The 13,883-nt window shown below is 47.4% G+C and overlaps 1 protein-coding gene across 1 annotated transcript in view; it reads left to right on the forward strand.

Annotated features, from left to right (window-relative positions):
* Positions 1–1,350: 1,350 nt before the first annotated feature.
* Positions 1,351–13,883, forward strand: part of Lztr1 (leucine zipper like transcription regulator 1) — a 21,165-nt gene continuing 8,632 nt past the window's right edge. The window contains exons 1-7 of the mRNA XM_008842252.2: positions 1,351–1,643; positions 2,035–2,097; positions 5,065–5,121; positions 10,565–10,644; positions 11,034–11,142; positions 12,079–12,162; positions 12,847–12,904. Coding sequence (XP_008840474.1) covers positions 1,444–1,643; positions 2,035–2,097; positions 5,065–5,121; positions 10,565–10,644; positions 11,034–11,142; positions 12,079–12,162; positions 12,847–12,904 — 651 coding nt within the window. The 5' untranslated portion in view covers positions 1,351–1,443. The remainder of the gene's footprint in view (positions 1,644–2,034; positions 2,098–5,064; positions 5,122–10,564; positions 10,645–11,033; positions 11,143–12,078; positions 12,163–12,846; positions 12,905–13,883) is intronic.

Raw genomic sequence — 13,883 nt, forward strand, 5'->3', positions numbered from 1 at the left:
TTAAGAGATGTAGGAGCTGGCCCTGAGGCAGACTCCATTCTTCTCACAGCAACCTGAGTGCATGTTCTTTTTTAAAATAAGAATCACTTTCTTCTGCTGGGTGTGGTGGTGCACACCTTTAATCCCAGCACTAGCGAGGCAGAGGCAGGTGGATCTTTGTGAGTTCAAGGCCAGCCTGGTCTACATAATGAATTCCAGGACAGCTGGGGCCACAGGGAGACCCTGTCTCAAAAAGACCAAAAAAAAAAAAAAAAAAATCACTTTCTTCTAATGAACTCATACAGCTAAATTAATGCAGCCACTCAAACACTTGCCCAGTTCCAATCTTTATATCTCAATGAACTTCTAAAGTCAGTCATTCTGCTGGAGTTTTGCTTACAGGTTAAACAAATTTAAAAAAAAATTTATGTATATGAGTGTTTTGTCTGCATATATATGGAGTTCCCACGGAGGCCAGAAGAGAGAGTCAGGTCGTGGATGCTGGGGACCTATTGAGGTTTTCTGCAAGATCAGCCAGTGCTCTTGCCAGCTGAGCCATTTCTCTAGTCCCTAGGGTTTTACACTTGAATTATCAATTACATTTTTATACACGTATCCACTAATTCAAGGAAAATAAGGGGTAAGCTATGACAAAAACTAAAAAAAAAAAAATAGCTTTATATCTTCTTTCACGACTCGTGGCCTTTTGCCTGAGCAATCTGAATCCTCATTTCACAGGTGAAGCGAAGACAACCTGTGTCAAACTACAACTTAAAATAAGGTTATGCGGCTGAGCGTGGTAGTACATGTCTTTAGTTCCAGCACTTGGGAGGCGAGACAGAGGCAGAGGCAGGGGGAAATCCAGGCCTGCCTAGTCTACAAAGTGAGTTCCAGGTCAGCTGGAACCGCAGGGAAGCCCTGCTCAAAAAACAAAGCAAATAACAATAATGGTTATGGCATAGGTCATTGGTAGACAGATGGCCTAGCATGCGTAGGGCCCTGGAAATAAAACGAAAAGGAAGACCCTGCTCTTAAGTAGGAAAGACAACCCAGAGGCTCCCCACCATGAAGATTCCCAGGCAATAAGACTGCCAACCGGAGAAGGGGAGCAGCGGGGCCAGGACTAGGGGAGAAAGCAGAAAGTGGATGGTTGCGTCGCCTGCGAGCCGGAAACGTAAGATCCCGGCGATGGCAAAGCCCGAGTACAAAGCATCCGAGAGCTCGGAGCCCGATGTCCGGGGTCTGCTCTCTGGAACAGAGCTAGCCCTCCGCACACCACCCAGCTCCTCGCCCACCCGCCGTGTCTCCGAGCCGCGAGGCTTGCCGGGAAGTGCTTAAGCGGGTGCTAGCCGGAAGTGCTACGCCGTTGGCGCAGGGTTCTCCGGGAAATGTGGTCCCTCCGTGCGGCCCGGGCGGTGGCCGTGAGTCCTGCAGCCCCGGCGGCCCATCCGGCCTGCACTCGGGATGGCTGGGCCGGGCGGCTCGGGGGGAGCCATCGGGGCTGGGGCTCTGGCAGGAGGGGTGCGCTCCAAGGTGGCCCCGAGTGTGGACTTCGACCACAGTTGCTCAGACAGTGTCGAGTACCTGACGCTCAACTTCGGGCCCTTCGAAACAGTGCATCGCTGGCGGCGCCTCCCGCCCTGCGACGAGTTCGTGGGTGCCCGGTAAGACGGGGTGCAGGGGATCGTGAAGGTACCGGGAGCGGGCTTGAGTACTGAGGAGGGCCCAGGGCGGGCTCCTAGGGGCGAGACCCCGCGTGAGGTCCTAGGGTGAGAACCCGGCAGTGGGTTGGTAGGAGTTCCCCGGGAGTCGCACGGTAGTGACCCCAAATAGGGTACCAGAGAGTGTCCGGTTTGGGTCCCCGGTCAGGTGTCTGGGAGTCAGAAGAGACCCCGCTATGTCAGGCATCCTTTGAGGTCTGATGGAATATAAGGGTCTCTGTGGCTCTTGGCAGTTGAGATGTGCTGCCCACACTTCTGTGGCTGCCACCGTGAGTAGTCCCATTCCTTGGGTGCCTACCTAGTCTCACCATCCTCACCCCTTCTTTCTTTCTAGGCGCAGCAAGCACACAGTGGTGGCATATAAGGATGCCATCTATGTATTTGGTGGAGACAATGGGTGAGTTTGAGTGTTTTGACCTAGTATTGAGAAGCACTGTGATCTGAGAATGAATTGGAATCATAAGCCCTGATCTGTGAGCTTCAGTTTCCCCATCTGTGAGGTTCCTTGCACTTAGTTCCCAGGTCATGGTGAGAAAGGATCCTGCCCTCAAGGCCCTCATCCCAGCATTCAGAGGTATATACCTGTATGTACATGTATGTGGTAATATCCTCCTTGATTTGAATGAGGAGACACAGCTTTGGAAGAAGCACATACACCTTGCTGCCAGTCCTGCCTGGCACTTCTTTCCCTTCACTTCCCCCTGGGCTTTGTCCATATGCTTACTTTGTAACCAAAGGGTATGGAGAACACAGTTTAAAGTCTTTATTAAATTTATATATTTATATATGTATTTGTGTGTCTGTATGTGTCTGTGTATTCGTGCACAGCACAACATGGAGGAGTTGGTTCTCTCCTTCCATCGTGTGGGTCCCAAGGATTGAGCCTAGATTTCTAGGCTTGGCGGCAAGTGCTTTCACTGCTGAGCCATCTTACTGGCCCTTTGAACCCAGTTTTCTTTATTCTGTGCATCTTTAGAAAAAACTTTTTTTATTTGCTGTGTATGAGTGTTTTGCCTGCATGTAGGTGCACCTGTATGTGCAGTGCTTGTGGAGGCCAGAAGAGGGCAATGGATCTCTTGGAACTGGAGTAAAGGACCCCTGTTAGCCATTATGTGGGTGCTGGGAACCAAACGTAGGTCCTCTGCAAGAGCAGCCAGTGCTTTTAAAACTGAGCCATCTCTCCAACTCATATTTATTCTGTGCATGTCTTGCTTCTTGTGGTGATTTTCCTGTGTTGCTATAACCTCCTAGCAAATAGTCTTCCTGGAAATGGCTGGCTGCTCTGGGGGTGAGCAAACCTCAATGCACACAGATTGCCACCATTTAAGTTGTGTCTGGTTTTCCTGTGCTGAGGTTGCATGTTCACACATGACCAATCCTGCCATGATTCCTAGTCTCTCCTCACAGGTCCAGAACCTGTCCTGAAGCCCAGGAAGGGCACTGCAATTTTTGGTCCTGTAGACTACCTGAGGTAGCTGATTTGGGCCAGGTGGGATTTTTAGGACTATATTTGGCCATAATCCCATGGCATCCAACTCATCCCCACAGTTTCTCTAAGAGCAGCCAGGGATCCATTTACAAATATGAACTGGAGTGCGTTCCTCCTCAGCTCATAACCCTGTGGCATCTCCCTATCTCTCTTTGTAATGTCTAGTTCTCACAAGAGTCCATGAGGCCTGCCTATATACCTGTGCCTCACTGTTTCTCAGCCAGCCCTATAGCTACCTTGCATTAGGATTGTTCCAAGCACCCTCCTGCCCAGCCCTTTGCGGTGACTCCCTTCTAATGTTCCTTATGGATAAGGTCTTTCCACCCTCCCTTACCTATTGCTGCTTCCATCTGTCCCCAAAGCATATGAGTGTTGGTTATGATCTGTCTCGTCTATCAAGACAAGGCCATGCTCCCTTCAATTCTGCATCCCAGTGCCCAGAAGCCTCAATCCATGCTTGTTGGGTGATGGGATGAGCCTCAGTAAGAATTCCCCAAGCCAGGAAAGACTTTGCTGTTCTGCATAGGGTGGTGGCTGGGAAACTGGGACTGTTGTCCTCAGGAGTGTTCCGTAGCAGGTAGATGACTTCCAAGCAATAGCAGAAATGGTTTTGGTACAATGTTTCAAAAGAAAGTTAGACAAAATTTGATTATACATCTATTTGGCTGTTGTTTGTGTTGAATTGGGGCAGCCTCCATTCAACAGAATGGAATGAGAACTCCCACTGGGAAATAGCAACATTGAGTTTTATAAGGTAAGAACAAGGAAACAGAACAGTGGTGGTGGGGGCTGCTGGTTGATTAAGTTAGATTACTTCAGCTGACTTTTTTGTAGGGGTTATAGCAGAGGGGGCTTCCTTATTATACTGACTCAGATAAAATGAACACTCCTGTTTTCAGGAAAAACTGGTGTGTTTTGGGATCGCTTTATTCCCTTATTGCCTCAGTGTATGAGGCATTTGGCCCCAGTAACTCCATTTAGCCTGGGCTTTTGGGACCTAGTGTAGGAACTTAGTTCAAACAGTAGCCTCCCATTATTCTGTTTAATAAGTGCCACTAAGAATCAGGATAAAAATCTGTGTCCCTGTGGTTGCAACTTTGTAAAGACTCTCTGAATACAGAAGAAATGGCTTTCTGAGGCAAAGGGTAGGGAGTTGATTGGGGAAGGGGAAGAACTAGACATCATACCAGCTTCTAAACACTGATTCTCCCATAAAATGAGTTTGGGGACCTGGTCCAGACTGAGCAAGGCAAAACTGGCAGGGTAACCCTGCAGAGACCTGGTCTGAAGGGAGTACTGGGTTCCTGTTCATTTTTCTTCTCCTGGACTGACAAGGTAACATAACAGTCCTGTAAGATGATCCAGTGGCCAGTGGGTTTGTTTCCAGTTTTTCTGTATCTTCAATGCAGTTGTTACGTCAGTTTTGCAATAACTGAAGAGGTGGGAGGAGGATGGAAAAGACGCACACGGGTATCCACTGATGCGAGTCAGCATCTCGTTGCAGTGCTACAGCCTTAGAAGGGGATGGGTGGAGGAGTGGGAATTCTGGAGGCTTGGGTGGGATGTAAGTGATGACACTGGTCTTCGGGTCATTCCATGCCCTCACATCAGCCTTGAGTGAGCTCCTGATGGTGGGGACCAGGCTGGCTCTGCTTCTGTGGCAATCCTAGTTCATATAGTCACTAGTGTTGTCCTTTGGTCATTGATAGGTTGTCTGCCTCTGGCCAGGTCCAGAGGTCAGTGAGCCAACTCCAAATGGTCCTTCCTGCTGCTCCCAACTCTGAGTGCGTGCCTTACCCATTTGTAAGGCCCTGGAGAGACAACACCTTACAAAGTGACCTAACCAATGCCACCTTCTCTCTGACTGCTTTTCAGAAAGACAATGCTCAATGACCTCCTGCGGTTCGATGTGAAGGACTGCTCCTGGTGCAGGTGGGTGGCTCCTGTGCTCCCAGATCCTGCCCTTCTTCCTGGAGTATACCAGCTCTGGACTGGATCCATGGCTACTAGAATTAGCTCATCATAGACAGCCAGGGAGAATTGTGACAGATGAGAGCTTCAGGAGGCTTCCCTCCTCCTGGGTTTCTGTGCCAGCCACTAGTGAGAATGATTATTCTGAATCCTGTGCACTAAGGGGGTCTTGTTTGGTATGGTTGCTGGTACCCAAATTCTGATCTAGGAGGGAGAGCCCTTCAATCACTAGAGCTTCCCCTGGGCCAGAGGCTGCTGTGGGATCTCAGATAGGGCAGGGGCAGGGCTCAGCCAATGAGTTTTCCCAGGACTGACTTGTATAGATTGCCACCTCAGGGCTGGCATCAGGGCCTCCTGTCCCACCATTGTCCCCTGGGGGCAATTTCCCATGAGGTGATCCACACACAGGCATTGAGAAGCATGCAAACCCTTGGACCACCCCTCCACAGATGCCCTCCTTAGCATGTGGCCTTGAACAGGAGCTCCCTGCCATCTCTAGGTACCACATATTTATGTCTGCTGCTGCAGTCTTCTGGATCAGAGGGTCAGGACATACTGGACTTCCTAAGCTCTATCTGCTCACCCAGGAACACAGAGCCCCTTCTGGTGCTTGCCCTGTGGTCTTTGGGACATCCCCTGGTCCCCAGCAGCTGGAGGGCCCTTATTGTACTCTTTTGAAAGAGGAAGATATAGGTCTCATGTGACTTCCCAGAACACTCAGGCAGGGCAGTTCCACTTAGCATCACCCAATCTCTGCCTAGTATTCTAGATGTCATTTTCTCACAATTGATTTTTTAAAACATTATTTGTATTTTATGTGTCTGAGTGTTTGGCTGGCATTTATAATCGTGCACCATGTATGTACAGTGCCCTCAGAGGCCAGAAGGCATCAAATCCCATGGAACTGGAGTTATAAAAGGTTGTGAGCCATCATGTGGGTGCTGGAAAATGAACCCAGGTCCTCTGCAAGAGTAGACCTGCCTCTCTAGCTCCTCACACTTCTTTTTTTTCTTTTTCTTGGGGGCGGGGTCTTTTTGAGACAGGGTCTCCCTGTAGCCCCAGCTGTCCTGGAACTCACTGTGTAGACCAGGCTGGCCTTGCAGAGATCCGCCTGCCTCTGCCTCCCGAGTTTTTTTAAAACATCTTTTTGAGACAGTCTCCCTGTACCCTAGCTGGCCTGTAACTCACTATGTAGATCAGGCTGGCCTCGATCTCACAGAGATCCACTTGCTTCTGCCTCCCAAGTGCTGGGACCAAAGGCATGCGCCACCATGCCCAGCTTCTCATACTTGATCATATACTATGACTGCTATCAATTCATTTATTTCTTTTTTCAGTGCTAGGTATAAAAACCATACCAGCACTTGTTTATGCATACTACCTCTGAACTATGTCCACAGGCCCTTAGACAGGGTCTTATGTATCTTAGGATGATCTTGAACTTGCTGTGTAGATAAGGATGAACCCAAACTTCTTAGCCTCCTGTCTCTACCACCTGAATGCTGGGATTGTAGGCATTTGTCACTGTGTCTGGTTTATGCAGTGCTGAGCATCTAACCTGGGGCTTTGTGCATGCTAGGCAAGCACTCTACCTCTAGCCCTAGACATCAATTACCTTTAAAAATCACTTTGAATGACCAGAATCATGGCTCAACAGGTAAAGGCACTTACTGTGCAAGCCTGATGACTTAATTTCAATCCTTAGAAGTCAAATGTGGAAAGAGAGAACTGACTTCTCAAAGTTGTCTTCTGACCTCCACATGTGCTCTGTGGCACGTCTCCACACACATCTCACACACACACATCTCACACACACACACACACAAAATAACAAACGCATAAAAGTAAGTGAGAATCTCTTGGAAGACTTAATAGTCTTTGTCAAAAATCGCTTAAGTCAGGTGAGTATGGTGGTATATACCTGTAATATTAGCACTCAGAGGTTGAGGCAGGAAGATTTTGCTTTTCTTAAAAAATTTTTAATAACTATATGATTAGAAGAAGCATTTCATTACAGCATTAATATATCCAGTAACACACTCCAGAGCAAGAGTACATCTCTTTCACAGGTGGCTGTAAGCTTCTAGGTTCACAGTTGAATTAATACAGTTATACAATATTGAACTCAGTATAAGCCCTGTAAGACATAAAATTGAATGAGTTTTTAACCTTTAAAAAAGATCTCCGCCAGGTGTGGTGGCGCATGCCTTTAATCCCAGCACTAGGGAGGCAGAGGCAGGCGGATCTTTGTGAGTTCGATGTCAGCCTGGTCTACATAGTGAGTTCCTGGACAGCTGGGGCTATAGGGAGACCCTGTCTCAAAAAGACTGAAAAAGAAAAAATATGTATTTCTATTAAGCATAATCATTAGTCTAAAAGCCCATACTCTGATGCTTTAAGTCTTCTTGATGTGGGTTAATTTTATGTAGGTTAATTTTAATTCCTCATCACTCTCAAAGGATGTATTAGCACATAAAACTTCTTGTTTGTATAATACATATTCTTCTATGTTTGGTAAGAAAAATAGTACAGATTCATCTCCCTACCCTTTAAAAAAGATCTCCATTTCATTTTAAAATATAGTGTTTCATACAGAAACACCCATTTTTAATGCAACTAACACTTAGATGTTTGAACATGCATCTCTAATCTCTATGTATCTGATTATTACTAGTCACAGTCAGTTACACTCAGATCCTTGGCACTTGAGTATGGATATAAAGTCATCAGGTAGATTTCAATGGTAATGTTATCACCTCGACTAATTAACATGTAGTCAGTTTTTATGTTTCCTCCTCAAATATCTTTTCTTTTTAATATGTTGATTTTTTTGAGTGTATCTCATACAGAACATCCCACTTAATCTTCTTCATTTATATACCCACTTCCCAAATGGCCCCCTCCCATTAACCCCCGCCCCAGCTGGAGCCCATATACTCTGTCATCCCTGTTACTGTCCACTGTGTTGTTGGTTCCCCCCAGCCGTTCTCCAGTGCTTGTCCATCTGTTGAACCTAGTCAGCCTATCTAGAGCTCCTTATTTTAGTAAGATCAGCTCTTCCTCATCTAGCAGCAATTAGTTGCCAATATTTCTTTAGATAAGGTTGGGGTCTGCTGTTCATTTTCCCAGTGGTGGTTCCCCAGGTGTCTGGGGTACCAAGACAAGGAATGGGACAGGTCCCAGGCTAGGAGGAGAGATGGTCGGGGGAGATGGGAGGGTGAATGAGGCCGGGGAAGTCAAGGCCCTGAGGGTGGGATGGACTGTGATCAACTTATCCTGGAGAGAGAGGCTGGCTGGTCAGAGAGAGGCCTGTGGGTCATGCAGGCCCCGGGAAGCAGAGGGAGGTGGATTTTGCTTTTTAAAAAATTTTTATTATTTTTATTTTATGTGTATGCGTGCATTGGCTAGAACAACCAGTGTTCTTAACCGCCGAGCCATCTCTCCAGCCCCACCCCCCTTTTTTTTTTGAGACAGGGTCTCCCTGTAGCCCCAGCTGTCCTGGAACTCACTATGTAGACCAGGCTGGCCTTGAATTCACAGAGATTGCCTGCCTCTGCTTCCCAATTGCTAGGACTAAAGGTGTGCACCACCACGCCTGGTGAGGCAGGAAGATTTAAGGTTAAAGGATAGCCTGAGTTACATATCAAGACTCCACCTTAAAAATCCAAAATCCAAAACTGGATGTGGCGGCGCATGCCCTTAATCCCAGCACTAGGGAAGCTGAGGCAGGTGGATCTCTGTGAGTTCAGGGCCAGCCTGGTCTACATAGTAAGTTCCAGGCCAGCTGGTGCTACAGGGAGACCCTGTCTCAAAAACACCAAAAAACAAAACAAAGTCTGGGGTCTAGAGGGATGCTTCAGTGGTTAAGAGTACTGGTTGCTCTTGTGGAAGACACAGGTTTGATACCCAGCCCCAGCTGTCCTGGAACTCACTATGTAGACCAGGCTGGCCTCGAACTCACAAAGATCCTCCTGCCTCTGCCTCCCAAGTGCTGGGATTAAAGGTGTGCACCACCACACCCAGCCATAAATAAATATTTTTTTTAAAAACCCTAAAAAACAAAGTCTGGGAATGTAGTTCAGCGATACAGTCCTTGCTTAACATGCACAAGGTTCTGGATTCAATATCCAACACTGTAATTTTTTTTTTTTAATTTACATATAGCCAAGTGTGGTGGTGGTACTCACCTAATAGTCTAGTGCTTGGGAGGCAAGCAGGAGTGATGCAAATTTGAGGCCAGCCTGGGTTACATAGCAAGACTCTGTCTCAAAAAACAAACAAAAATAAAAGGCTTAAGCTGAACATAGTGGTGTATGCTTGTAATCCCAGCACTTGGGAGACCAGGACCAAATCATGTTCTATCGATCACATTCAGTTGCACGGTTGAAAAAGCAAATTACAAGGGGCTGGAGAGATGGCTGAGTAGTTAGGAGCACTGACTGCTTTTGTAAGTTTCCTTAACTCCAGTTCCAGGAGAATCCAAAGCCGTTCTGACCTCCACAGCATTGCACAACACGGGTGTACTCACATACATGCAGGCAATACACTCATACACATAAAATAAAAATAATAAAATATTTAAAAAAAGAAAGAAAAAGCAGCCGGGCGTGATGGCGCACACCTTTAATCCCAGCACTTGGGAGGCAGAAGCAGGTGGATCTCTGTGAGTTCAAGACCAGCTTGGTCTACATAGTGAGTTCCAGGACAGCTGGGGCTACAGGGAGACCCTGTCTCAAAAAGACAAAAAAAGAAAAAGAAGAAAAAGCAAATTACAAAATATCTACCACGATTCTATTAAAAAAATCCCCCCAAAGGCAGAGAGATGCCTCCTAGAGGGGTCGGGTAGAAAGGTACAGAGCAAGGCCCTCCAGGGATAGGATTATGTAAGAGTTTCTATAATGAGAGGAATGTCCCCTTTGAAATGCTGAAGTAAAAGAATGCTGGGCACCCTAGCATACACCTATTATCCCAGCTATTTGGGAGACTGAGGTGGAGGATTGCTTGAACCTGTAAGTTTGAAGCCAGTTTGGGTACTGTACCATAATGAGATCCTGTCTGAAAGAATTAATAAATGACTGTAGTCATGGTGGCACATGCCTATCATCCAAGTATTCAGGAGGCTGAGATGGGGAGGATTATAAATTGGAGGCCAACCTAGACTACATAGCATTATAGCATAGTGAGTTACATGCCAGCCTGAGCTGCTTAGCAACACCCTGTCTTGGAAAGAAAAGGAGGGAAGGGTGGTAGGTAGGGGAGAGAGAGGGAGGGAGGAAAGTGAAAGGGGATAGAAAGGAGAAGGGAAGGGAGAAAAAAAAATAAAAGCTTGGAGCACCACGGACCATTCTGTGGGGATGTGGACTGCCTGGCTGACCCCTATTGACTTCACCCCATGCCTTTCTAGAGCCTTTACCACTGGCACCCCACCAGCCCCACGCTACCACCACTCAGCTGTTGTATACGGAAGCAGCATGTTTGTATTTGGTAAGTAGCCTCTTACTCGCCTGGACGTACATAGTTCCTGCCTCCTGCCATCTTCTACCCACTATGAGTCATGTGTTGTGCTGGTCAGGTGTTCTCTGCCCCAACAGTTTTGTCTACTGGAACACTTTGAATCCCTGGCTTGAGGGGAATGCCTTTTCATAATGTCCTGAATTCATGGGGTTGGGCTGTCTACTCTTTGATGGCTGGAGCAGGAAACAAAGGTCTGCTCATCTCTGGGTCCTCATGGCCCAGGACACAGGCGAGTGGGTGGGCAAGTTGGTGCCTGGGGATTTGTACATGTTAATTAGGGCCAGATTCTACCCAGCTCCCACCTTTAAGGACTGCATTCATGCCCCAGATATAACATTGCTTTTACTCTCTCTTCCCAGGAGGCTATACTGGAGATATTTATTCCAATTCTAACTTGAAGAATAAAAATGACCTTTTTGAATACAAGTTTGCAACTGGCCAGTGGACCGAATGGAAGATAGAAGGACGGTAAGAAATTTTGCTGAATATCTTGAGACTATGTAAGGCCTGGTTAGCCATGGGCTTGGACTGTACCTCCTGCCACATTTAAGGTGGGGACCCTGGGGCTGGGTGAGTCCTAAGGGCATACAGCAGGCAAGAAGCCAGGAGTTGGCAATAACTTCCAGTTACCTACAACCTGTTCCTGGGTTTAAATTCCCTTTTTTCATAAGAGACCCAGAGGCGCTGCTCTACTTTGGTAGCAGCTGAGGGAGGGTGCTGTGCCTATATGCCTGTATGGTCAGCTGAATCTTTGAATCTTTCTGTTTTTGTTTTTATTTTTTCCTTCCTCAGCACTGGGTCTAGAACCCAGGACCCTGTACATTCTAAGTAAATGCTGTATTCCTGAGCTATATTCCCAGGTCTATATTTGATTTTTTTTTTCCCCATCTCTTTTTTTAAGACAGGATCTTATGTAAACCAGGCTGACTTGGAACTTGCTTGTATAGCTGAGGATGACCTTGAATTTCTGATCCTCCTTCCTCTACCTCCTGAATGCTGGGATTATAGGCATGGGGACTTGGTGTATACTAGGAAAGCACCCTACAACTGAGTTATGTCCCCAGCCCTTTTTGTTTCGCTGTTGTTGTTTTGAGTCAGGGTCTTACACAGTCCTGCTGACCTCAAACTTACTATACAGCCAAGACTGGCCTTGAACTTCTGATCCTCTTTCCTCCATCTTCCTAGTACCAGGATATACAGGCATAAACATCATTCCTGGCTTCAACATCTGAAGTTTTTATACATCTACTGCCTAAGCCTCTTATGCTGTTGCTTGTTCCCAGTGTCCTAGTACTACCCTGGGCTCCAGTGTCAGGTAGCTGTGGCCCTAGCTGCCCAACACATGGCTGCATGCTTCAGTCTGCTCTGATGACCTCCTTCATTGTGTTTTCCTTTGTGTTCCAGGTTGCCGGTTGCCAGGTCAGCCCATGGGGCCACAGTGTACAGTGACAAGCTATGGATCTTTGCGGGCTATGATGGCAATGCCAGGTAGGGGGTGACTGGCCATGTACCCTACCTCTGTATGTGCTCAGATGCAGAATAAGCTGTCTTGGCACCTGAGGGCTCAGGCTGGGGTGGGTTACTCTGGTAGGTTTGAGCACCAATCTGAGGGTTTCTTGGGAGGGAGTGTAGAGGAAAATGGAGGTGAGGCCATGAATGGAGGAGCCCCCAGCCAATCCTATAGCCCCTTGATTTTCTCAGATGAGGATACTTGGAACTACAAGGAAGGGCCTACAGGCAGGAAGCATCCCAGCTCAACTCTAGCCCTGGGTTCCTACCTGTGGCATTAGAATTAGCTTTGTTGTGTTTGTCTGATAACCAAAGGACAGCATGCTCATTCCAAAGTTCAGCTTTGTAGAAATTAATAATGGCACAGTGCTAGGGGTGGGTTTTACTTACACATCATCTTTGCCCTGCCCCAGGGACACAACTGAGGAAGTGGCTGGCCTTGCCTCATTGCCCCAGGTGTCATGTATAAGCCTGTAGGCTAGGAAGAGAATCTGGAGGCAGGATGTGAGAAGCATGGAGGGCCAGGGTACGGGTCTTAATGTAATTGTATCTTCTCTCCCTGAAATTGTCCCCTGACCCATGTGGCAAGTGGTTCTTCCCTGGAGCCATCCCTCTCAGCCAGGCTCAGAGCCAAAGGAGCCTGACCTCTCTGTCCTGATACAGGTTGAACGACATGTGGACAATTGGCCTCCAAGACCGAGAACTCACTTGCTGGGAAGAGGTGAGGTACAGGGAGCATGATGCAGGTGGGACATAAGGGTTACCGTGGGCCAGGTTCCAGCAGGGAGAAAGGGGTATGGGGAGCTGGTGTGCAAGTGTGGGACTTCTGGGTGCTGAGGTGCAGATGAGAGGTACTAGGGTAAGGTTTGACAGAGGCTACCCTTTTCCCCTCACCAAGCCTAGCCTCTATCCCTCATTGACCTTTTCCCAACCCTCATGACCAATTCCAGCACTAACTAGAGACTCCAATTGGGCTGGGGATATAGCTTAGCTTGTAGTGTCCTTAAAGAGTATGCCTGAAGCTCTAGGTTCAATCCCCAAACCCACATAAACTGGGTGTGGGAATGCAGGCCTGTAATCTCAGCACTTGGGATATGGAACCTTTGAGGTCATCATGGGCTACAAATGACGAGAGAGAGAGAGAGAGAGAGAGAGAGAGAGAGAGAGAGAGAGAAACCCTGGAGATGGACAGAATAACTGATGTTATAGCGAATACTCTACCTACTCAGTCAGTAGGTCTGGGTTGGACACTGAGATCTGACCTACTATTAAGACTCCAGGTGATGTTAAAGTGCTGTCATTTCATGGCTATCCTCTGACCTTGAGCAAACTTTTACCCTCTCAACACCTCTGTTTTTCATCTGTCCAGTGGTACTTGATGAGTTAGAGCCCAGAAGATTGCTGTAAGAGGACCTAGGGAGGTAGCTCAGGGGTCAGTGGTTAAGAGCCCTGGCTACTCTTACAGAGGATCCGTGTTCAGTTCCCATCACCCACATGGCAGCTAACAACTGTCCTTAACTCCAGTTCCAGGGGATTCAACATCCTTTTCTGGACTCTCGGGTATCAGGCACACACATGGTGCACAGACATACAGGTAAGCAATACTCAAACACATAAAATAAAAGTAAATGAAATCTTTTAAAATATTGCTAGAAAAACAAAATGTGACCATTGCGTACAGCCTGCAAAAGAGTGGGAAT

This window comes from Nannospalax galili, unplaced genomic scaffold (genome assembly GCF_000622305.1).
Source record: "Nannospalax galili isolate Female #2095 unplaced genomic scaffold, S.galili_v1.0 scaffold321, whole genome shotgun sequence".
Taxonomy (NCBI): Eukaryota; Metazoa; Chordata; class Mammalia; order Rodentia; family Spalacidae; genus Nannospalax; species Nannospalax galili.